Source organism: Pogona vitticeps, chromosome 3 (genome assembly GCF_051106095.1).
Source record: "Pogona vitticeps strain Pit_001003342236 chromosome 3, PviZW2.1, whole genome shotgun sequence".
NCBI classification, from domain to species: Eukaryota; Metazoa; Chordata; class Lepidosauria; order Squamata; family Agamidae; genus Pogona; species Pogona vitticeps.
In genome coordinates, this window is record NC_135785.1 from 166,052,700 (window position 1) to 166,078,773 (window position 26,074).

The following is a 26,074-nucleotide window of genomic DNA, read 5'->3' on the forward strand; positions in this document are numbered from 1 at the left end:
TCATTAGACCCACAATTAAGCAAGATAAAATGCTTGTCTATATGAAGTGGTTTGAGCATTTAAAAATGCTGCATAAATACTAAGCATTCTTATCAGCTTACATTCTCCTGAAAAATGTACGTTCTTAACCTAAGGAATACATTTTAAAAAGACATTGTCTGGGAAGTGGAAGCACTGTGTAACATTCTTTCCTGCTTTCTTCCTTTCTTTCCAACATAACTTAGTAGAAAACAAGTCGTTGCTTTGCTGTTCTGAATTTCACTTTGCATTTCACCACTGCCAATTTATCACCGTTGAGACTGGGTGTAATCTGTACTTGACAAACAGACCAAATTTATCTCAGGCAAAGAAAATGACATTTGGAGTTGCCCACATAACTCCACTGCTCACCACATCTTAGATCCCAAGCATAAAAGGCTCTTCCCTGGGTGCCTCCTCAAAGGTTGCCTCAGTAAGGCTGAAAGACACCCCACAGAAACCTGAGAAATTCCCACTAATCGAATCCAAGTGGGAATGAATGACCCGAGAGAAGGGTCAATAGAATCAAGATTGACTTCAGGGTCCCAAAAAGAAACATGAAACAGGAATTGACACAGATCATTCTCCTGGGGAATCTTCAAGTCCCAGTCTAAATGTCAAGTCAAAATCAAGTTTATTTGCTTAGGCTTAAACAACAGTTTGAAAGGCCTTTTTAAAAACCCTTGGGGGCTTTAACATTTAATTAAACTTCCAGTAGCCCTTGCATTGACCCCCCCCCCTTCTTGCTAGGTACGCTGCAGACAGCATCAAGTCATACAATGTATATTCCAAGAGAATTTAGGGTTATAACAAATCAAAACCAAATCAAAAAAATAACCTGCCATTCTTAAAGCTGGAAATTTCAGCTTTCTCGGGAATTGGGAGAGACCGTGCTATCCTTGTGCTTCATTGTTTTAGATGTGAGGGATATATCAAAAACATAGCCCTGTACACAGCCATGGCTGAAGCGAACAGCTTCTTCCCCAATATTATTTGCCCATGACTATCTCTGATCCTGTTGTTAAAATGTCACCAGATAAGGTGTGTTAGTGGATTGGTGGTACTTAGTGCTCCTGCATTCTCCGCCTGGTAGTGAACGGTGTGGTTTGGTGGCCCAGGCTGTCAGATAAACTAGGCAACCTCGCTTGTCTCATTGAAAGAAATTAAAGTACAGTGGTGCCTTGCTAAACAGTTACCCCACATGAGTTTTTTCACTAGACATTGGCTTTTTGCGATCACTATAGCGATTCGCAAAACAGTGATTCCAATGGGGGAATTTCGCTGGACAATGTTTGGTCCCTGCTTTGCAAACCGATTTTCGCTAGACGACGATTTTGACAGCTCCATCCGCACTCGCAAACAGGTGTTTTCAGGACCTAAGCTTTGCAAGACAGCGATTTAAACAGCTGATCAGCGGTTTGCAAAGCGGCTTTCCTATGGCTGATCTTCGCTAGACAACGACGATTCTTCCCTATTGGAACACATTAAACAGGTTTCAATGCATTCCAATGGGAAAATGCTTTTCACTAGACAATGATTTTGCTAAACAGCAATTTCAGTGGAACGGATTATCATCGTCTAGCGAGGCACCACCGTATCTGGCATGAACAGCGCAGGGCAGAGTGTGTATGCAGCACCCACCCTGACCTCTGAAAGGTGCTGAAATACTGCTGTAGAACCCAGCAGCACTAATATCACAAATCAGTGGGCCAGCCTTGTAGGCAGTATCAGATTGGGACCCTTGCCTTTGCAAGACACCCCATACACTGCGGTTACTGGTACCTGTTCGTTGTTAAACTCCTTCTTTATCTTTAAATCTGCCTCTGAATCCAGAGATAAAGTAGCAAATGTTTTTAATTCTCACTTTTCCCAATTAGACACAAAACAGGGCCAAAAACAGATGTTACCTGGGATTGATCTTGACTAAATCCCAGCCCTCCCATGTAGCATCTCATTTTAAGGGGGGGGAACCCTGCACATTTAACAATACAAGGAGAACTCTTTCTAGTTATATTGCTTAAATCAGGTCTCAATGCCCTACCGCCAGAAATGATCCCTGAAGCTAACTGTGCTGTCTTTGAGGTATCATCTTGCAGGAATGAAAACAGCAGTTCTCATGGCCTCATTTATTTGAGACCTCGTGTGATTATTTGTCAGGTAAAACATCCTGTCTTTCTCGCTGTTTATTTCATATCTTGCCCTTCCTCCCTTGCAAGGCTCAAGGCAGTGCACAATGTGAATTTTAAAAGCATACATTAAAAAAAAAACACACATTAAAGTACACTAAAGTACCTTTAAAATACTTACTGCATTAAAATAGCATAGAAATAACATAATTTTAAACCCTCTTTTAAAAATGCAACAAAAAATAAGCAGAACATCCAGCCACCATTAATAGGACCCTCCTCAGTATCTATTTGGTGGCCAGAGGTCTAAATAAAATAGCCCGTCTACTCCTGTGAAGCGCTGCTGGTGCAGTTGGAATGATGTCATCGGGAGCAGCAGATTGATCCTAATGGGTTCTCTTTTTCTGAATTTTTAGAGTGTGTGTGAGACTCCTGCATAATGAAGTAAAGTTGCAGGCACCCCAAAACTGGAAAAGGAACTTTTTAGTTAGAGATCATCTGCTGCTGATGGCATCGTTCCTGCAGTGCTGTAGAGCTCTGTCAGAGGATGCTGGCCAATGGCTTTGCCTGCCAGGGGAAGGGCAGCAGAAAAGGGGCCTACCTCACAAAGGAGTTCCCCACAAGGGAAGCAACTGTCAAGAAGGCCCTGTCTCATATTCCTCACCAGATGTGGCCTTTGAGGATGGCAGGCCTCCTTGGAAGTCAGATTAACTCTATTCCTGAAACTTGAGAGAGTGCCTAGAGATGGGAAGGCCTGGGAAAAAAATCCGGAAAAATAAGAAGTGGGGGGGAAATAGAGGGTTTTTTTCTGTTTTTTTCCCCAAAGCATTTTTTGTTTTGTTTTTTTCTCAAAAAATTTAAAAGAAATATAGAGTATGCAATATGTTCTTTCACAATGATAGGTAATATGTCTATGACATGGTATTCAAACTAAATAGCACGAAGACTTTAATGAAAGATGTCTGAGACTTTATTTAAGTTCCCTCTAGATATGTAAAATTTCTGAAATTTTCATTTTCTCCAGAAAAAAAACAAGAGGGAAAACTTTTTTTCCAGAAAAATGGAAATTTTTAGAAATTTTATATCTCTAATGGTGCCACAGGCCCCTTAAATGTAGAAATTAGCCTTCCCCAACCCTTGGCTGGAGGTGTAAGGAGTCTTTTCATCCTGAATCATGAGCATTGGAAAGGATCTTGTAAATCATGAAGTCTAACTACTTGCTCAACTCAGGAAATTCAGGCCTAGAACATTTTCCTGAAATGGGAATTTGTTCGTTTATGAAGTCCGGGAGAGGCACTCCAGAAAGCAGACTTTTTGGCATCCCCAGATGATGCCTGTTCACCCTGTTTGAAGACCATGTGCAAGAGATAGCTCAAAATACAGGTACTGTAGGTGTGTGGTTCTATGGTCAAACGACTTCTACTACCAAGACATTTAAAACATGGTTAACTTACAATGATTAACTTTCAAAGATCTGGAGCGCCAAGGCAGCTAACAAAATGAGTACCAAATATTTTATGCATATACATATACATGTGTGAGACCATAAAACTTGGCATATGATTCAATATTCATATTTAATAGCATCTTGACATTTTCCTTCCTGAAAGTTATATTTAGATATGCTTTTCTCAACCACATTTTCCAAAGCTGGGAAGCAACAGCTTCAAAGGCCCTGTTGTCATAGACGCCGTCATCATCTTCTTCTTCATTAGACTATTGACATCCAATGTTGGATATAATGCACGCACACACATTTTACTTCCACAAATTTTTGGTTTGTTCTATTCTAATCTATGCAAGTCCCACTGGTTTTTAAAAAATCATCCATCCATCTAGTCTACAGTCTTCTTCCACTCTTTTTTAAAATCCAAGGCTGCTGTTGATGTCTTTCTTTATTCCATCTCCCAGCTGCATGTCCCATGGTGTTGCTCATCCATCTCAATTTTAATGCTGCTATTTGTTCTCTTAAATCTGTTATTTTTACCTTTTGTTGAATAACCTGATGTTTTACTTTATCTGTTAGCGTGATGTTTAGTATCTGTCTTTCCGTTGCTCTGTGAGTTTTTGTGACCTTTTCAATTGCAAATTTTTTTAAGAATCCAGGTCTCTGCAGCGTAGGTTAGTACTGGGAACACACATTGGCCAAAATCCTGTTGTTTATCATAGTAAATCACACAAGAGTAAAACCACTGAATTGATGGGAATTTGATGAGTGGTCATATGGTCCTACTCTAACTGCAATTAACATAGTAAGTTGCAGTTTGAGTAGGCCCATTTGAATCAGTAGAAATTACGGAGGAGTTGACTCATAAAATACCCACTGATTCAATAGGCCTACTGTAGTGCAATTTGCTGTGCTAAACAACAAGATTTGGACCATTGATTATGAACTCATCATCTTAATTTTAGAGGTTTTTTTAAAAATTACATTGTTTACCAAAAGTTGACCATGCAAATCTCTTTTCATTTCTGATTAGATTTCCCATATGTATGGCCTGCCCCAGATATTTTTGTATGTATTCTATATGATTGCCATCAATTATAAATTCCTAGTTTCTTCCTACTTGGACATTATTTTTGTCATTTATTTATTTAGTTTTAAACTCAATTTTTTTCAATTCAAGGTTCAGTTCTTCCAACATAATTTGTAAGTCATCAGAATTGTCTGCTATAAATACTGCATCATTGACATATTTAAGGTTGTTTGAGTTACCACCCATTGATATTAATTTCTCTATGTTCCCAACTTGATTTCTGAACATATCCTCTAGTGATGGTATAAACAGTTTTGGACTCATTGAGTGTCCTTGAATCTGCATTTAACTGCTATTTCCCTTGTATTTTCATATAACTGTGCAACCATTGTTGCTTGTCCATCACGATCAAATAAGCTGTGTACACCTATAATTTCTGCTGCTATTCTGCAGTGCCTTTTCTATTGCCCACAGTTCACTACTATCAAAAGCCCTGTTTTAGAGCCCAACAAATCTTGGCTTCTAAAATATAGAAGACCACTTGGTCTTCTTAATAAATAAGATATTTCATAAGGCAATCCCCCTAGGATACTGGGCCATATCTAAATAGACAGAGAAAGTGGGACATAGGAAGGGGCTCATATATCTTTAATAGTGTGTTGTCAATGTGTGCTGCAAGGCTGGGAAAGGCTGCACCCACTGAAATTCCTCGCTCAGCACAACTGTAAATGGGATCAGATCATGTCCCCCTCAGGGGTTCTTTACTCCAACACAGGGAGCCTTGGGGTAATTCTTTTCCCCTGCAGAATTCATCTCATTGCCTGAAAATCCTAGAGGCAGAAACAAAACAAAAAAATAATTACCTTAAGGTTACCGTGTGGGAGCAGAGCCTGTTTGAACCAGAAGGCAAGCTTATGCCCTGCAGGGAATTAAGCCTTGCCAGGGAAAGGGGCTAATATTGCCTACAGGAGAAAGGAAGGTGGGAAGGAAATAGAGTCTCCCCTTTGTTTCTCTGGCAGAACAGTGATATGCTGTCCCTTCCTGGGGGCAAACAGCTAAGACTGCAGCGTGGCCCTTATTGTCAAACACGTGCAACTAAACCCACATTATTCAGAGCACGGGGAAGGAAAGCACACACAAATCAATTGGGTGCAAGAAAAGGGGACATCTAAGGAATCATTTAAAGAATCAATTTGTTTCCATGTTGTTTGGCTTCTCTGTAGTAAGAAAGGAATAGGGGTGGATATTTTGGGGCCAATGTTTAAACTGGGGGATGGGGAGGTTGTGCAGGGCGGGTAAATGAAGTCTGTGTCTTCGAGTTCTTTAATGTCCTAATGGCCAACCAATGACATGAAACATTGTCTTTTACTTCAGGAAGTGAACAAACCGCGTCATAAACTTATCACGTTATATCTGGATCCTTCTCACTCAATATATATGTTTATTTGTGCTTATTTGATGGGCCTACAGTCTTTAAATGGAATGATTTGGATTATAGATTTAATGGTAGATTTAACCAGTTAACTGAGGAATTCCACCATCACTAATCTCTTGATGTTCTCTACAGTGTAGTGTACTGTACTAATACGTAACTGCATTTTTATGAATACTTTGAGAAGAAATCTCTGCACATTCCACCAGCACTAATAGTTACCACAGTGTAATTCACCTCAGCTTCTGTTGAAAGATGTTTATGCTAAGGACTTAAAGATGTGTTCAACAGTCATGTAACCTCCCTGAGTTATGCTGGGAGAACCAATTCCAGTAGAGAAACCAGAATGGATCCTCTTCAGGCTACTTGTCAAACTGGTGAGAGTTTGGGATTGGGACTTGGACGTTCCAGATTCTAGTCCCCAGTCACCCATGAAACTCTCTGGGTAAGGGGCCAGTCACTCTGTCTCAGCCTGACCTTCCTCTCAGGTGTGTTGAGATTATAAAATCAGGTGTAGAAGAGCCATGTAGGCCACCTTGGGCTCACAGGATGAAAAACAGAATCTATGCATAATAAATATATACATAAACAATACTGCTTGAACTTAGATGGAGTTCATGCAAAATTTCAGTTTACTGTACCTGTTATAAATAACTGGTGACATCACCACATATCAGCAGTGACTTTTTTTCCCAAATAAAAAGTTCTGGGCTTGGTTGTTGGAGCTGGTACAATAAGAAGTGTTCTCTGAATCTTTTGGAAAAAAATTGTTCATCCAGAGTAACCCAGGGAAGTTGCATGACCTCATCTGACTTGAAGCAGGTCTGTTTCTTCTCTGAGCAGAGTAGCCATGCATCGTTTGAAGCCTGTACTCTCTTGGCAGTCTGCTAAAGAAAACGTGCAAGGAGAAAATAATGTGCTTTATCATATGGATTGTTTTATTTCAGCTACAAAATCAGCATCTCATTGAACCAAAAGGTTCAGCAGATGCTGTTTGAAGCCAAGCCTTTTGTTGACAGTCTGGGCTGCAGAGTATTGTGTATCATTTGTGTTTCAATTACGCACTTGTTATGATGCTTAAAAAGAGGATATGGATATGGGGTACTGGTACATTTTACTTCTCTTTTTTTTAAATGCACAATAGTTTATTTCAGTCCATGTTCAGTTTTGAGAGTAGAGACTGGAAGTAAAAATCTAAGGTATGTCATTGTTCTTGGAATAAAGACTCTGGATTTTTGTGTATCCCATTATATCTGAAAACTGTCCCTCTTGAAAAATAAACTTAAGGAAAAAGTCAGCAATCTCATTCAGTCTTGATTACAGCTGTGTTGACTGAAACATCCTTCCTCCTCCTGGTGGATCTCCAGATATTTAGAACTGTAGTTCCAATTATTTTACTCAATTTATTGGTCCTACTGACCAGAATTGATGGAAATTATAATCCAAAACTTTTCAAGGAGAGTGTGTTGGGGAAGGGCAAACTAAAAGTCATGTCAGTGAGTGTGAAACGAAGTTGTGAAAACCTTATGCAGATGTTTTCAAAACATGTGCATTTTTAAATGCATGTGTTTTAATCCTATACATTTTTGAAATGTTTCTGTGATTTTTGTCTGCTTATCATTTTCTTTTTTCTTTTTTCTTTTTTTTCTTTTTTCTTTTTTTTTTTCATTTTCTGAAATGCATGCCAAGGGTCATAAATGTTTGAGGCAAGACATTATTCATTCCATTGGCAGTCTTGGGAGGTGACAAAAGCAACATATGGAAAAAGGCCAAAAGGAGCAAACAGAAATGTGAACCCAAAAAACAGATAATATTTTCCATCACTACTGCAAATAAAAAGCAAACACCACATTACAACCAGGCTTTATTTTATTTGTTTGTTTTTATTAAATGGTTTTATTTTATTTTATTGCTGAGAACTAGAGAGAATTACAATTTTAGCACATACTATTATGTTTAGATAGACATCTCTTTCAATGTAAGAATTAAGCAGATATTTCACTATAGTTATATTTTTAGGTTTACTGGTTCTTCCCTCCTCCCCCCCCCCACACACACACATACACCACGCTCAGTGTATGAATGAAAGAATCAGTTTAGCAATGGAGCTTCTGTAATTCACTTTTCAGCTTGATTTGAGTATATTCAACATTTCATTTATGGCTGGGATATTTTTCCTCATGCAAAATAGGTTATTTGACTGCACATCTGGAGATTATGATCCCTGTTTTCACCTTTTCAACAAATGAAGTTAGAAGTATCACATTCCGTAATATGGGGCCAACAATAGAGAATGTGTGGAATTCCAGATGTTTGCAGTTCCCTACACCCCTCAGTGATGGCTTTGCTCTGTGGTTTAGGTATCTGGCTGTGGAGCCTGAGGTTCAGAGTTTGATTCCCGCTTGTACCTCCTTGACAGGGGCTAGACTTGATGATCCATAGGGTCCCTTCCAGCTCTGCAGTTCTAAGATGATAATGATAATGATTAAAAAATATCAGGCACAATCAATCAAAAAAACATTGGCTGGTGTCATATAACTCACTGGTTCTTAACCTTTGTTTCTCGGATGTTTTTGAACTGCAACTTCCAGAAACCCCAGCCAGCACAGTTGGTGGTGAAGGCTTCTGGGAGTTGCAGTCCAAAACTCCTGAGTAACCCAAGGTTAAGAACCAGTGATATTATAACTTATAAATTTTAACTAAAAACCTAAGTATCTGTTAAATATCAACATAGTATATATGCTGTTCCTAATATTGCCAGGGGGGAGCTCTGATGATACAGTATTTCTGAAATCTGCAACTGATTATCATACTGTGTGAAATTTGTTGTTGTTGTTGTTTTTAAGACTCATGGGAGTTCCAGTTGGGAGGTGAATTGAGGATTTTGAAATTGGTTTAAAGTCATGTGGTAGTCACATGGTTTTGGAATCAGTGTGTGCATCTTTTCATCTATTTTTAAATTGTGTCTTAGATCAGCCGAAGGGGCTACACAGGCTTTTGAAACTGTTGCATTTGAAGCTTTGTCCTGGACCTGCCTGCTCTTGCTCTGGCTGCCTTTTTTATTATTTCTTTCAAACTGGGATAGTGCTGGAACAATATTGCAAATACAAAGAAATTAAACAGATTGGACTGAAAGGTTTCCCTGCAGCCTGACACAAATGCATGTGCACACACACAAACACACACAGAGGAAGGTGTGGAGGAGAGGGAGACAGAACCAGCAGCTGAGATTGGCAAGAGGAAACGCACACCAATGAATGGAAAAGAGAAACTGACCAGAAAAATTGACAAGATCAGCAGCTTCTATGATTGTGGTGTGTTTTCCCTCACCTAATCTTTATCTCTCTCCTGGTTCTCTTTTTTGATTTTTTTTTAAAACCTAAGCTGATTCCCTCCACTTTATTGCAAGTGGGTGTGGGGAAGCAGAGAGGCTTTGACACAGGCAAACACTCATGCCTCTCTCACAACCACTTTCTGCATCCACTGCTGGTGTTATTTTTTATTTTTATTTCTTTCAAATTGGGATAGTGCTAGATCAATATTAAATAATAATAATAATAATAATAATCATGTGTCATCAAGTCAATTCTGACTTATGTTGACCTGTTTCAGGGTTTTTAGGTAAAGAGTGCTAAGAAGCAGTTTACCATTCCCTTCTTCTGAAAGCACCCTGGGACTATGCAGATTGCCCAAGGCTGCACTGGCACAGGGGGCAGTTGAACTCCCAACCGTTGGCTCTGTAGCCAGATACCTGAACTACTTAGCTGTCCAGCCAGTTTAGAGCAATATTACAGAGACTGGCAAGCTAGCCGGCTAGCCGGCTAGCCGGCTAGATAGATAGATAGATAGATAGATAGATAGATAGATAGATAGATAGATAGATAGATAGATAGATAGATAGATAGATAGATAGATAGATAGATAGATAGATCGATCGATCGATCGATCGATCGATCGATCGATCGATCGATCTGTAATATTGCTCTAATGCTGGCTGGACAGCTCAGTATTTCAGGTATCTGGCTGCGGAACCAATGGCTGGGAGTATACTGCCCACCAAGGCCACTCTGGGTAGTTCACAACAGATAATGACAATAGTCAACAACAATAAATTAAAATAAAGTAACATCAAAGTGATATAAACAATAAACATACACTAAACACTGTAAGTTAGAAACGTTATAAATTAAAAATCCTGCACAAAAAATAACATACAATAAAAGCAATCAGGATGGCAGGATCTCTGACTTAGGGATTGATAGGCACTCTGTGTTCCGTTGGTATATCATTCTCATAGGCCTGTCTGAATAACAAGGATATCAGCAATCTCTTAAAAGTAGCCAGTGATGGGGCCAGGACAGGCAGGAAGGCCTGATTTCTGGTCTTTTCCTTCTGGACTTCTCTTGGAGTCAATGCTCTCAACCGCCCCTCCTGGAGCAAATCAGTAAGGTGAGCAGAACTCATTGGAAGAAGGCATTCAGACAGGTATCAGGGTCCCAAACTGTTTAGGGCCTTATAAGTTAGTGTCATCACCCTGAAGCTGGCACAGAAATGAACAGGCAACCAGTGTTAGGTGGCCAGAGTGGAGATAATATGATGGTATCTATTTAATCCACTCAGTAGTCCAGCCACCACGTTCTGGACCTGCTGAAGTTTCCATATCAGCTTCATGGGTAGCCCCACATAGAGAGCATTACATATGCCAAAACAATTCAAAATAAATCAATTTTACAAGCAATTTTAAAATAAATGACCCTCTTCCAGTTGAGTAAAATATCTTGCTTTCTAAATAAAAAACCATGCTTCCTGGGCAAAAAAATCTGCACTTCCCTGTGTGTCATGTAGATTGAATTTTTAAATTTGATTTCAAACAGTACAGCAAGCTTCTTTTTGAACTTATAGATCAAATTGGACCTATCCCCAGTACCAATAGAAAGATCCCAAAGCAACAGCTATATCCCATCTCTAGCAAAATCTGAGGGTTGCCAATATCCCCTGCAGCTTTGCTGTAGAACTGTTATCTGCTAAAATGATTTTAAAATATTGTGATAAGGAAAAATTCTGCTGTGAGAATAATGTATACAAATCATGTATATATTCCCCATAAGCAAAATATAGTAATGATCCATTAGAGCTGTCCCTTGGCACTTACATCTCCTTTATAATTCAAAGCTGAGCCCATAAGCCTCTGATGGATAATTTTCTTAGACTTGAGAAGAACTGAAATATCCAAAACAATGTCAGATATTACAGGGTAACTCTATAATGAGCAAAATGTTTCAGTACAGGTTGATTTCTGATTTATTTGTTCCTTAAAATCCACAGAAATGCTGAAAATCTTTAAGAACCAATCTTTTTTTCCCCCGTGCTCTGGACAAGCGTACTCAAAGACACTCGACGCATGTTTAGAAACTGATAGTGTAACTTGTACTCTAGTATACACATTAGCTTGTTTTATATAATGACTGGTCTTCAGTGATTCCCTCCAAGTCTGATTTCACAGACCCCTAAGGACTGCCTCAGTCACTTCTCTGCAACATGAATGTGCTTTCAGCTCTAATTTTGGGCTATCTCACATACCCTCTCATTTAGCTTAGGCTAAAAGAGAATAATTGATCCAAAGTCACCCAATTTGCTTCATGGCTGAGATGGGCTTGGAGCCCAGATCTCCTTAATATTAGTTTAACCTTCAGTCCTTTTCACTGCAGTGTTTTCTTCTTCTTCTTCTGTTAAATGAAATAGACTGTAGTATTTCTACCTATTGGAGGCACACACCATGTAGGGGCTGATGTGATTAACTCGTTAGTTGACACAGATTCTTGAATAACTGGAGGAGAAACAAGCAAAATCATTTGCGTGTTTGCCCGGCATCCACAATTATTCTTCTCCAAGATAAGGGGTGTGGGGGTTGCTGTACCCGTAAAGTTACTTGCTCAGTCATTTGTCAGCAGAAAAACAAACTATGAATGCAGTTTTGAAGTCTCAAATCCTACTGTTAAGCAGTAATTGCCTCCTAAACTCTAGTGGTTTATTTTCAATAACATTAAGGCAAAGCACACTAATTCCCACTATCCAATTCACTGAATTCTTTGCAGCTCATGCACCTGATGACTTGTACTCTTGAGGTACATGGGAAAGTGATCTTTGTCTGCCTTGTAGAAAGTTGCTCCAAGGGGGGGGGGAATGGCTAAACATGTGTAGTTTGGGATTGCATGGGAAAGATGCTGGATCCCCTTTAGTCCAAACAGCAAGCGAAGTGGACAACCATGAGACAGAGATCAGAATATGCACAGAGACGCTGTGAATGTATGTTATACGTATCTGCATTTATACTGATGGGTATATTATGAGTAAAGGTTCTCAGGAACCCTGGAAAAAGCATTTATATAAAGAATGCCCTATGCTCAATCAAAATTCCTTTATTACATTAATGACAAAAGCAGAAAAATGTCTGCCATCACTACTGCCAGTACCCTAACCAAAGGATCTGCATTAGGCTACAGCCGAATTATATTTTTGCCTTACTTAATGTTTTTCTGGACTCAGATTACTGAGATTAAGTGAGGAATCACAAATGCATGGCTCACATTTTTTATTTCATAAACACGCAGGATTATGTTGGGTGTCAGGGCTCTGTACAGTATTTATGAAGAGGAATGACTTAGAATGTCACGGGACAGAGATTACATGACTCAGGAAATCCAAATGACTTTGTCATGGCAAATACGTAAATGCATGAATCCACCCCAACAAAGATATTGTCATATGTTTGTTCCATATACAATTCGTATATGAAAACTGGAAGTATGATTAAAAGTTGATGAGAGACTGTTTATAAATCTTGATTGCCTCATAATTTTAACTTTGAGCAACATTTTTATCATAATTATAGGCTTTCTTTAAGCATTTATGCAGATTGTTTCATTCAAAAGAGGTCTTATTTCATTTCTGTATAAACTATACTCTTAGTTCTTCATAAAATAAGAGCCTGTGTTCACACAAGGGCAGTTTCATCATGTTCAGTGCCTCCCAAGTCCAACAACACCAGTAAGCATTCATAATTACTGTGTTTTAAAATACATATATTTAAACAATGTAAATGTTTTACTCTAGAGTGTCTCCCAACAGGTTATGGCAGATTGTCAAAACTGTATAGCACTAGACATCAGGTAATGTAGGCTTCTGCTGGAATATTTCTTAAATGTCTTGATTTTCTCTGTTCGGGGGGGGGGGATTCAAATTTTGAGAAAGAAATTAACAGAGAAATGAGGAGCACACAGCCACAAATTAATGTTGTCTGATCCATAGTGATGCTGGCATCGACATGCAAACATGTCACAGACACAAGACAATTCGCTAGCTGGCATACTGTAGATCAGCAAATGGTAGATTTTCATCATCCAAGTTGAGACACATAGTACGCAACATCAGGAGAGTTATTCTGGCATACGAGGCAGAAAAATTCCACAAGCTCCCCTCTGGCAGTGAAAGCACAGTAAACACAACGTAAATCGCTGCAAATTTCTTGCCTTTTCATTGTACAGTGGTTCCTCACTTAACGATGATAATTGGTTCCCAAAAAATCGCTGTTAAGTGATTTCATTGCTAAGCGAAACACGGTTTCCCATAGAAATGCATTGAAAACTGGATAATCCGTTCCAATGGGAACAGATTGCCGTCCTTAAGCGAAAATCGCCATAGGAAACATAGCTAAGCAAAACCCGGTTCCCCAATTGAAATGCATTGAAACCTATTCAATGCATCTCAATGGGGGGGAAAAGTTACAACAAATTTAAAAAGAGTCGGAACAAAGTCAAATTAGTTTAACAAAGGGTACATTAAGTGCACTTATGATTTCAAGCATTCTAAACATTTTTAAACATTTTTAAACATTTAAAAAACAGCCAACATTAGGCTGTCAAAACTATCGTTAAGCGAAACTGGGGGACCCAAACTGTCATCGCTATGCGAAGCATGGTCCCAAACATCGCTATGTGAAAATCGCCCATAGGAACCATCGTTAAACGGAGCACAAGATCGCTCCGAAAAAGTCATCGCTAAGCAAATTTGTCATTAAACGAAGCGCTCGTTAAGCGAGGCACCACTGTATCTAAAAATCTGCTGCCTGTGATGCACACCTCACCACGCCTCATGCTCCCATTGGCTCTGCAAGTAGCATAGGTTGTGCCTCCTGCTTTTCACAGGTAGCATCACTGGAAAACACGCTCTATGAAGCTGATCTTACATAGCTGTAGAGCTATCCAAGACCATGCAATCACCTCCTAAGTCCTGGGTCTTACCTTATGATATTTTTGGCAGTCCACACTGGGAAAGAGAACGACAGAACATACAGTAGATACATGTGCAGAGGTAAAATATGTACTGTAAGACCTTCTGAATTTCGATTTGCATGGTGTGCCTAAATCTCCAAAGATCATAAAGCCTGTATTTAACTTATAGCTTCACTATACTTCTGGTAGTTAGGACTTTGCCTTGAATAAATCAGTTAATTTATGGTATGTCTATATTGTAATTTTTTAAAACTGTGGCCTGGCATGACTGTATTGCACCTTTTAAAAACAGCGGCCTCAGAATATCCCACTTACTGAAGTTTATAGGAATCTGGACAATGCTGTGTATAGTTTGCAAACCTCCCATATATTCCCTTAGTTTTTTCCATCCTCTCCCCCTCCTCTTGGTTATTACATGAAATCCGTTAAAGAGAGACAAAGTATCTACACAGTGCCTTTTAATTGTGAGTGGTAGGCTCTCCAAGCATCCATAGATATCCTAACACATGGAATAGGCTGTAAGTTTGGGTTTTAAAAGCAGCAAGGATGGAAGTGATTGGAGTAGAAGATAACAGTTTAACAAAATTATTCATGCTGTTAGGAAAAAAATCCCACAGGGCTAATAATCTCCTGTGCCAGCAGTGTCACTTTCTGAAAATCGTAGTAAATGTGCTGGTTTGGATCAAAAAAGGGTGCTGTTCTGAGATGTCATGAACCCCAGTTACAGCAATGTAACAGGGAAAATATGTAGACTGTTACATGAAGTTCAGTGATGTTTATTGGCAAATGGTGAGTTCAAGAGGCACAGAGAAGAGCCACAAGGTTTTATATAGCAATGACATTACCATTTTAAAAGAAAATGTTCAAATGTTCTTCATTGTATTGCGTAAGATTTGCAGCACTGTTGTACATAACACAATATTTTGAAGGTCTATTACAGGGATGAAACAGCTGCACAAGAGTAGAATAACTGAGCTAAGGAGCTTTGGGGTCCTTCGTGCCTTTCCCAAATCTAGCACCCTCCATAGGGTTGAACATAAACCCCCACCATCCCCAACCAGCACAGTCCTTGGCCAGGTTGATCAGAGTAACGGAAGCTGTCGCTGAACTCTTTTGAAAGCTGACAGGTTGCTGAGGACTGTCTCAGAGTCCCATGTGTTTTTTTCTTCTATCTGAAGCTAACGCTGCTCCCTTTGACCGCTTCCAAAGCACAGCAACCAGGTCAATGCACAGAGATGTCCCTTTTTATTGCCAGCTGCTTCCCCACTCCATCCCACCCCACAAACACTTATGAATATATTTTTAAAGATTTGCAATATCATTTTTATTTAGACTTTCCTTTGTTGGCAATCCTAAACTGCAAAGATGTTAAAATCCAAAATTGCAAGGATTTTAAAGAATCTGATAGTATTTATCCTGGTTCCTCCCCCCCTCCCCCCACATCATGTATTAACATTTTAATTGTGACCAAGATGTCAGTCTAGAAACTGGGGCAAGCAGAAATGTAAAAAACATGCTAAACATGCTCTATGAGAATACAGCAAAAGCCATAGGCAGCCCTTCCCATGAAAAAGTAGGAGGAGAATGTGATATGTCACCATAGGAAAGAAAAAGTTTATGTTTGCAACAGCAACTAAAAGGAAAATATAATAGAGCTGGGAGATGTTGCTGAGTTTTCTTTTCCCTAACACTCACCTGCTGATTCACCTCTAGATTTCAGTAACCTCTGAATACTGGTGCTCTTTGTTAAAGCCCCAATTGGCCCACCCTAGTCGCAGCCTTATACTCAACTGTTTAAGCAAGACAGAAAATTGTCACTTATATGCTAATATTCCACAGGAGCACCAAACAAACAAAGAAACAGAAAAACCTCACATAAACACAGTGTTTATTGCAGAATTTTGGCAGATTCCTGAGAATCTCAGAACTGGTTAGACAGCTGCTTTGGACTATGGCACCCTAGCTATAGCCTAGAGTGGTCAAAATGACTAGATAGGCGGGGTCTAAATACAATAAATAAAATAATAATAATAATAATAAACCACTAGCCATGCTGGCTGGGGCTTCTAGGAGCTGGAGTCCAAGACTGCTCATGTGCCAAAGACTACCACCCCTTGCTATAAAGTCAGTGACCAGGTTTTGCAGAAGTCTCAGGTGCCAGAAGATGAAGCACAAAAAGATTTCCTAGTATTTTGGGGCAGCACTTCCGTGTGGTCCTTGGACCCATGCTATGGCTAAGAGAATAAATTGTGCAAAATAATAGTAGGCAGATATGTCTGATTTGCTCGATACATGGAGTTTGCAGAACTGAGTCCTTTGCAGTACAAATTTAATTCATTCCTTTTTTGTTCTGTTCTGAACAGAACTCTAAAGAATGCTCCATAGATGTTGATATCCAAGGCCCTTGCTCATACCAGTCACCTCTCCATACTATATGGCAGTGTTATATGATTACATGTTATGTAATAGTACAGTTAATCTAAAAGGAACTCAGTTGGACTATTCTGGTAAAATTGTCATCATTTCTTTGAAAGCCTTTTGGGCAGAATATGGTACATAAATCCTAAACAGGGTTAAAATGAGAAACCCAGTGTGGTGTACTGGACATAGTGATGGACTAGGACTCAGGAGACCTAATCGTTGCTTGGCCATGGAAATTCATGAGGTTGAGGGGATAGCAGTAGTAAAGGTTAAGGTAAAGATTCCCCTTGACATTTAGTCCAGTTGTGTCTGACTCTAGGGCACGGTGTTCATACCCGTTTCCAAGCCGTAGAGCCAACGTTTGTCCAAAGATAGTTTCCATGGTCACCTGGCCAGCACAACTAGACACAGAACGCCTTTACCTTCCCACCGAGGTGGTACCTATTCTGCTTGCATTGCATGCTTTCGAACTGCTAGATTGGCAGGAGCTGGGACAAGCGAAGGGAGATCACTCCGTTGTGTGGATTCAATCTTACGACTGCTGGTTTTCTGACCTTGCAGCACAGAGGCTTCTGCAGTTTAACCGTCAGCACCACCACATCCCTATGCACTAGTAAAACCACTCTTTTTATATCTCATTTACCTGGAAAGCCCTGTTAGGGTCACTATAGGTTGGTTCTGATTTGAGAGCAAGTAATATACAGGGTTAAAATAACTTTTTTTGCTCACCACTTGCCTTGTGATGGTCCACATCACAGGAATAGCCAAGTTACAGATATGATTTTTTAAATAATACAGTATCCAAAGAAAGTATAATACAGTTGGTTTTAATTAGCCTTCCCCGGTGCAATGCATTTTGCATAACAGACTTGCATAATATCCCACACTGGTAAAGCTTTTGTTTATTTTGTGTTTATTTATTAGTTATATGTAGATTCCATCTTTTGTCCCATGAGTTCAAGGTGACAGAATATGTCTCTCCCCTGCACAGTAACAGCTCTGTAGGTCACATGAAGTCAAAAGAACAGGATTGGTCTAAAATCAGCTGGTGAACTGCATGACTCAGTGCAGAGCCAGGATCTCCCAGTCCAGCATCCTAACCCTTACACCAGTGCTTTCATTCTGGGAGAAATTTCTGCCATATGATGTGGAATAAGGATGCTCCGGTTGTATCTAAGTCCACTGTTTTAAATTAAACATGGTATGTTTCCTCAGAAATAAAAGGAATTCAATAAGTGTTTTTAGACATGTAGCCTTGTATCTAATTTGGATTGAATTAAGTTTCTAACTTGATCCAATTTGCACTTATTTACCTTTTCCCAGTGAGATTATCTTGGATGCATCTTTGTCTTCCTTATCTGATTTAAACCATAATTCCACCAAAAGTCAGTGAATAAAAAATGGTTTGTTAAAATCAGAATAACTGTTTTGATGCCTGTTATCCTACTACGGACAGAACTATGAATTTTATACCGAATTCACCATTTTGGCCTTCATTTTCCTTTTATTGTACAGATAACTCGTAGGTCCACTTTATTTTTGGTAGTGCTTTCCACAGTTGCAGACCCTGCTTCAAATGCAGCAACCACTGTGGGTCTAGTGCAGCTTTCTGTCCCTCTGTCCACCCGTCCATCCATCCCAGTGACACTGCAGTTAGACAAGACACAGATTTATACCCTTGAGCAATTTCAAAAGAGCCAGACTCTCACTGGACTTCATTGCCAGACTTCATAAACTGCCACGGTTGATCAAAATTGCATAGCTCAGGCCAAATCCATTTCAAATCTGATGATTAAAACAGCTTAATTCCAGTGTACTGGAAGACAAGAAATCAGGCTCACATGGGAAGGCATGTAAATCTCTCCATAAATATCCCATGAATAAGTACTAATCATTTATGAGAATGTTGACTTACTAGAGATAAGCAGGGATCAGTAATACCCACCAGAGAGTGTGTAAATTACAAATAATTTGTTGCTAGATGGTTTGAGCATCTTCAGAGGAAACAGAATAGCCAGACAATAGCAAAGTTTTCATTTTCTACTCTCCTGGAAATAAAGGAATCAATCTAGCAGACTACTCCAGAAGTTAAATTTGTTGGTGGCTATCTAAAAGATGCTTTAAGTGCTCACTTTAAAAAAAGTTAAGTGTGAATGTGATAAATACATGTTTACAAATGTGTGCATCGTGCAGATATAAAGTGCAAAGAAGCATGATTGGTTGCAGATCCATTTCGAATGAACAAACCTGAGATTACCTTTGTTTAAGGGGGGGGCATGGCCAGTGCAACATACTGAGACTTGAGATTCAATATTCTCGTAGGCTGTAACAGCACTCTGCCCCACAACACTACCCCTGGAAGAAGGGCACAATGATCTCCATAATGGGGAAGAAAACATAAAGGAGCAGCTTCCAAGTCCGTTTATTCGGCAAAGAAACTTGCTGCTTTTTTCTGCTTTATTTGTTTTTATAAATGCTCGCGTTTTCAGGTTGGGTTAAGTTGGGTTGATTTTCGTGTGTTTTAAGGAGAAATGCACACTACATTTCGTCGCCTTTCCTGGCGGCGAAATGTAACCCAAAAGAAATTTAGGTGGGGTGAGAGTAGTGGATGTTTCCAAGCCGTGCTAAATTCAGGTGTCTAGTGTTATGGCTTTTATGGGGAAGAAATGATAAAGACTGTTTTGTACGGCGGCGGAAGTTTACCTCTCGGGTACAGCAAAAAAAAAATACATAAATAAATAACACGCGCCCGCACACACTTCTTCTTTAAACCGTTGCAATCTCCGCTGCTTATCTGGAAAACCTGCACGACCGGTTACAAAAAAAGCGATTCCCAATTCAGCTGGTCAGAAATGATTCAGTTATACGTAGTCGTTGTGGCGCTTTTCTTTTACGGAGTTCTCCATCCTGCTGAACTCGAAAATATACTCCGAACCAGGCTGACTGGGGATTGCATACTTTGGTGGCTTTTTAAAATCAGAGACGGGGCCGAACGAGTCAGGATCTCTTCAGCCGCCGCCGCAGCATGAGGACATCGCCAAATGTATACGAATAATGGCTGGAGGGATTCTCAGGTTGTCAACACATCTTGCCACTCACTCACAGCAGGACTGGCCTAATGTGAGCAGTTTCTAAACGTAAACACCTTTTTTTGAAAACCCTCAAAACAATCTCGAAAATTGCAAGACCCTAGGGGCTAAGATGGGGAGGACTAAATAATGAAATCGCTTCCTAGCTAGAAAACGGGGTGTTTTTTAATATATATATATATATATATATCTTCAGCGCCCTGTTGGCATGGAGCAAAGGGAAAATGTGCGCTGTCTTATGTGTATAATAGGTGCACAACACTGGGTACGACGGATCCTGAAGGCAGAGGGGTGTAACCGCGCGAGTAATTCAGGTGACAAGTGCACTCGCCGTAGTAAGGGAATGTGGACTTCAAACTAGGATTCCTTTTTCTTAAAGGCTTGGCCCCGCTCCTCCGTTCGTTGTTGCCACGCTGCGTTGCTTAAGAAGGACGGGAGTGCGTGCGGAGGTGCCTGTCCGGTGCCCCAGGCCGAGGCCCCCTCGGACGGGGACAGGGACCGGGGTCCGCAGCGCCCGCCTCCTCCCGGCAGACCCGTCCTGGGACTCTTTGGGGCCACCAGGTGGGCTTCTCCTCCCCAAAGAAGATGGGGACCCACCACCCGCAGGCCAACCCCAGCGGTGGCGCCGCTCCGATTTCTCGCGGCGAGAGGAGAGATTGTGATGTTTGAGTCCCAGTGAACTGTTGCGGAGTGGAGGTGTTGTGAGGACCCTCTTGCCCCCGATCCTGGGCACAAACCAGAGGCTCCAGGCGCCCCCCCCCCGGTGTTTGGCGCGCGAGGCGGGAAATTGCTGGGGGCGCCCACCCGCCCCGCTCCCTTTCTCTGCTCGGCAGGAAAAGGAAGCCTAATAATGGGACCGGCCATTTCGCCCATTTCGCCAACGGCTGGGCCGGCCCTTTCCCCGGTTGAACTCGACGGGCGGCGCCTTCCCAATGATCGCAAGGGCAGATTGCGCCGGAGGTGAGGGGTTGAGAAGTTGTGTGTTTGTGTCTCTGTCCGTCAAAACAAAACAAAACAAACAAAAAAACCACAACTGGTCAGTAAAAATCGCACAGCCCAGAAGTCATCCTTGGCTCTCATGTCCGCTTCCTCGCCCTTCGCCTCCCTCCCGCTTGCCTTACGGTGGGAACGGATGCGTTGTATGGCACGATCTGTTTCGGATCTGCTTCCCCCTCACCCCAGCTTTATTTTCCCTCTTCCACCACCCCTTGATTTCCCTGCAGGATCTCTCCAGGCCCTTGCCCTGAGATTGCTCTGGGCAGACGCCCGCCCGCCCACCGAAGCTTTCTCATATTTCCCCGCTTGAAATGTAGGAAGGCATCGCTATAATTTGGAGGTCAAGTTTCGAAAGACGCCTCCGCCGAATATCAAGCCCAGCCGGCGGAGACTGTCGGGACGTCTCTCGGTTTTGTATACAGCTTGCACACTGATACCTCTTTTTCTTCTTTCCTTCCTTTCCTTTTTTTAAGGGAAAAGACAAAGAAAAAAGTGTGTGGGCTAAAACTCAATTTCACAACCCACATTTGTATGAGATGTAGGTTTGACATCTGTTTGCCAGAGTGTTTTGCACTTAGCCTAACACCCACTATTAAGTGACAAAAATTGTGGCAGGTTGTCAAAGCCAGCTGACTGACAGCTGCTCCGCGTTACAAAAAGAGAGGCAGCCGAGAATAGGGGTGGGTGGGGGGAGGAGACAGCGAGAGAGACACCATTCAGATATTTGCAGGGCTGGGAAGCGGGAGGCAATGCCATCTCGGTTTTCTTCCCTGACTGAGCGTGGAAGGTATTGCACAAGCTTGAAAGCGGCGATCCCAAATGATTCGGTTTATTACGCTATAAACAAGCGCAGAAGGAGAGCATTCCAAATGCAGAACGGGTGGCGGCCCTAAACAAACTTGTTTCCCGGGAAATAAATCCCACAGATTTAAGCACAACTTTCCAGGTGGAATCATAGTTGGGGCAGAAAGGCGAGGGGGCGCTTAATGAAGCCGCTCTATCCTAGTAAAACACTTTCCCAATAGACTTAGGCTCTCCGAATATTTCTCTTGCCCGGGCTTACTTAGAAGTAAATACCACTGAATTCAGGGGCGCTTATTTTCCCGCGAGCAGTGTTTTGCATAGAAGCGACCACCTGTTGGCTACCGCTTTAGATCAAAAGGATCGGATTCTGTCGCCTTTTAAAAACATCTACTCTCTTAATTGGAAGGAAACAAGGCAAGGGGCTGCAGTTGTCCCTCCACAGGTGCCCCACGACAGAGTTCGGGAAATGGATCTGCAGTGGGAAAAAGGGAAATACGCAGCACCTCCAGAATGTTGTACTCCCGCCTCGGCCCTCCTCCTCCCCCCCCAAGAGATGGAAGAGGCCATTACAATATACAGGAGTGTAAGTAAGAAGAAAACTGCGGTGAGAGTCGCAGGGGGCGGGTGGGACACCTCCACGAAGAATTAGCCCTAGTTTGCCAGATGGCCGTGGAAGACGAGCGAGTTGGGGGGGGGGGGAGGATGCCCGATGGACTATGTAGTCTTTGAAACAACCACCAGCAAGATGCATCGCTTCCCATCGGCATTTTGTTGTGTGTGGGCAGCGGGGGTTAATCTACCCGCCTGCATACGCCCCCACCGAGAGAGGGGGAGAAAACGCCGTCCCTCCTGCCCAGCAAAGGCTGCGAGTGCGCGAGGAAAAAGCGCAGGTGTGACCAAGTGGGGGAGGAGGAATCTCCCCACCTTAGAGGATCGCTCATAATCTCCGTGACCGCAACATCCCCGACTGAGGCTGGATCCCAGCTGCCTCCCACAGCCCGGTGTCCCCGCTGCCCGCCCGCAAAGCCGCTCTCCCGCGCACACGCCATTGCCCGACTGATTAAAAACGGGGGGGGGGATTTTCTCACCTTTACCTGAGAGCCCATAGGTGTGCTGTCCCCGTTCTCCTAACCCGTCTTGGTAAACGAGTACTTAGGGGGAGGGGCTGCTACACGTGTGTATATAGACACGACATGGTCTTGCTACAAAAAGTGCCAAAGCCATTTCTGATACTTTTCAGAGAAAAAAAAAGTTAAGGGGGCACCGGAAGACTCCCCGTTCACTCGAGTGGTGAATGAATGAAGGAATAAATGAATGGGGAGAGAAAAGCCTCCTGGAGACCGACATGGACAAGAGAAAAGGAACAGGAAAGATGCGGCAGCGCACCCTCTAATTGACCGGGAGGGGTGTGTTCCTACCTAAGGCTGGCCCCGCAGAGCCGCTCTGCCTAAGGCAAGAGGAGGCTGCTGACTCCTAGGACCAGAGGGGAGGCCGAGAGCGGGAGGAAGGGAACCTAACCGACGGCCATCTCAAACAAAACCAAAATGGCCAAGAAGGCATCTTGACGCGCCGGGACCCGCGCAGGTAGAGGGAGCAGCCCGCGTCTCCCGCTAGGGAAGAGGCAAGAACCGAGAAAGTGGGCCTGCCGAAGAGAAGCAGGAGACGGGGCAGGGTGGAGGGAAAAGGGGGGCAGACAAGGGGGTGGGGGGGCAGGAAGGACGGGGCTCCACCTCCCTCCTCCAAGCAGCGTCCCAGCTGCTCTCTAACCAACTGCTCAGTTCTATTCAGCGCCCAGACAGAACGGGCGCCCGGACGGGAGGGGGGGGAGAGGAGTGGCTATTTATTAGAATACTTGTTTAGTATTGTTCAGCGCCACACAAAAGCGTTTCATTATGTTCCGGGATGGGGGGGCAAAAGTGGGAGGAGGGAGGGAAACCCTCTCGCTCTTGTGTGTGTGGTTTTTTTCAAACTGCTTTTCCCAGAGAGAAACAATAACTTGAAATTGTCTTGTAAGTCTTTCTTCTTCACGTTTTTTTCCCTCCCGGTATCAATAATAAATTTTATTTTCAAGCCTCTCTCTCTCTCTCTCTCTCTCCTCCCTTTCTTCTGAATAAAAGCGGGGGGGGGGAACGCAAAGACTGAGAAGGAGAGAGAGATTGAGAGAAGTGTCCGGGCAGGCGGGCGAGCGAGCGTCTTTGCGGCTGGCCATCCTCCTGGCTCTGACACAGCGGTTGCGGAGCCAGCAATGGCTGGGCTTGGGTCCGCGAGGGCGAAGGGAGAAAACAAGAGCCCCCCCCCCAGGGTGAGAGCAAGGAGAGAGAGGACTGATGCGCCTGGGCTAGGGAAAGTGTCCAAGGCCGCTCGCCAGCTCGCTCACTCGGCTCGCCCGCTTGCCTGCTTGTGTGCGGAAGAGGCGGCGGAGCTCCTGAACTCTGCCGCGGGGAAGAGAAGAGAGCCGGAACTGTAAGTGTGCCTCTAACTTTTGAAGAAGGTGGGTGGGTGGGTCACCCTGCGGGAGTGGGGGAGGGGAGGGGAGGGGAGGGAGGGAGGGAGGGAGGGAGGAGTGGGGAGAGAGGCTCCGCGAGGAGTTTCCTGAAGGGAGGCGGGCTTCCAACTTTCGCCAAGTGGCTAGAAAAGACCTTTTCCATTGCGCCTTGATCGATTAGGAGGCATGGGGAGATGTGTGACGAACACAAGGGGAAAGGGGGGGTCCCCCCTTTTTAAAAAATGATCGGGATTAATTTTTTTAGTTTTGTTTAGCCAGGCCCTCCCTACATGCACAGCAGAGAAACCTTCGCCACTCCCCAATCTCCTGCTCAGCGGGACGATCGAAAGCGTTGGAGGAGGGGGGGGGGATGGTTTCCGCACGCTTCCTTTTTCAGCGGGGTTCTTTCCCCAGCCCTCTTTCCTCCCCCCCCCCAGTAAAGGAGGAGAACGGAAGGTCCAGAAGCAACTTTGCTTCTGTTTTATGGTTATAGTAACTTACTGTAGGTCTTCTTTTAGGAATGGAGGAAGAGTGGGACTATGGTCGTGCGGAAACTCAAGGGGAAGATGCATCGCGCAAAGAACCGCGATTCTTTTTATTGACTCAGCTGTCTTAGAAAGAAAGAAAGAAAGAAAGAAAGAAAGAAAGAAAGAAAGAAAGAAAGAAAGAAAGAAAGAAAGAAAGAAAGAAAGAGAAAAGTGGATTGATTAGGGTTGAAACAAATGGCCGCCTACTTTTTTATCCCGAGTAATAAAAGACTGATGAGACAGGCAGTTAGTTACCCCTACCCCCAATTTAGGTCAGGCTCGCGGTGATTCTGCAAGCCTTCTCTAGCCTTTCAGGTAGCAAATTTCACAAAGGAACCAGAAGCGAGTTGGTTTGAGGTAAAAGAGCCAGTGGAGATTGATGTGATAGGCGCGCGGGGGGGGGGGGGGGCTTGTTCAGCTTTTTGGCCGGTTAAAATATATTTCCGCACGCCCCTCCAAGATCAAATGAGAATCCTCGTTATGTTTTGGAAAGCAAAAGAGGAGCAGACTCTTCAATCAATTAGCCCAAACTAAAGGAGCTCGCTCTCTTTCTGTCTGTCTCTCTCCCTCGCTCGCTCGCTCGCTCGCTTTCTCCCTTTAGCCGGTTATCCCCGCGTGTCCTGGATCGCCGCGGCTTCCTCTCCCGGCCTGGCATTTCCTCTTCCTTATTAAGGTCGGAAGGAATAAGTAGGGTGGAAAGGATTTCTCATTCTCCGGAGAAAACGGATCTGGCTCCTTGCAGAACCAGGTGCTGAAAGGTGATAGCAGCGTCAGTCAATTAACCCATTACAAACCCATTTGAGGGCGCATTGATTCCCGAGCAAGCTGCACGGGAGAAAGCGGGGGGGGGGGGTTGGGTGTCGTCTTGAAAGCCTCTTTGTTCAAAGGGGAAAGTGCTGTCCTAATCTGGGGCACCCGATTTAGGAGGAAGAAAGCGGGAAAGGGGAGAAAAGAGGAAAATGAACCACGACTGCTCTAGACCAAAAGGGAGGGGCAGTAAAGCCCTAACAACAAATGTACTAAATACCATCAGATCGGGAGTGGGTAGGATGAAAGGGGCCATGTACATTGGTTCTGACTATTAAAGTCTTGAAATACATCACTAGTGAACCTAAGCGGTCTCTTGGCCCTGTGATGAAGGCAAGCTTTCTAGTCACACAGAGTTCTCCAGGAAAAGAATCTGAAAGGGTTCCGCCTCAGAAATTCACGCTCCGACTTTGATCGGTTTGCTTAATAAGTGTATGCTCAAAACAGGAAAGCATTAATAAAACCAGGCGCAGAGTCATAGGGCAAAAATGCATAGCAATTACGGCTATTTCTTGTTCTGTGAGCCCACGGCAGCGGTGGTTGCAGTCCTTTATGCACATGGGGGGGGGGGAAGAGAGAAAAGGAAGGTGCTGGTGAACGC

The 26,074-nt window shown here is 42.9% G+C and overlaps 1 protein-coding gene across 4 annotated transcripts in view; it reads left to right on the plus strand.

The window, feature by feature from the left end:
• LOC140705785 (uncharacterized) overlaps positions 1-26,074 on the plus strand; it is a 106,953-nt gene that overhangs the window by 35,279 nt on the left and 45,600 nt on the right. For 2 of the 4 annotated variants that reach the window (XR_013544079.1, XR_013544080.1), the window contains exon 1: positions 23,381-24,117. The exons of 1 other annotated variant lie outside the window; for it this stretch is intronic. Coding sequence is in view for 1 of the 3 variants with exons in the window: in XM_078391434.1 (XP_078247560.1) it covers positions 23,900-24,117 (218 nt within the window). In the remaining 2 variants the exon portion in view is untranslated. Of the gene's footprint in view, positions 1-23,380; positions 24,118-26,074 lie in introns of those variants that run through there. One more of the 4 variants, XM_078391434.1, reaches the window with a different exon arrangement.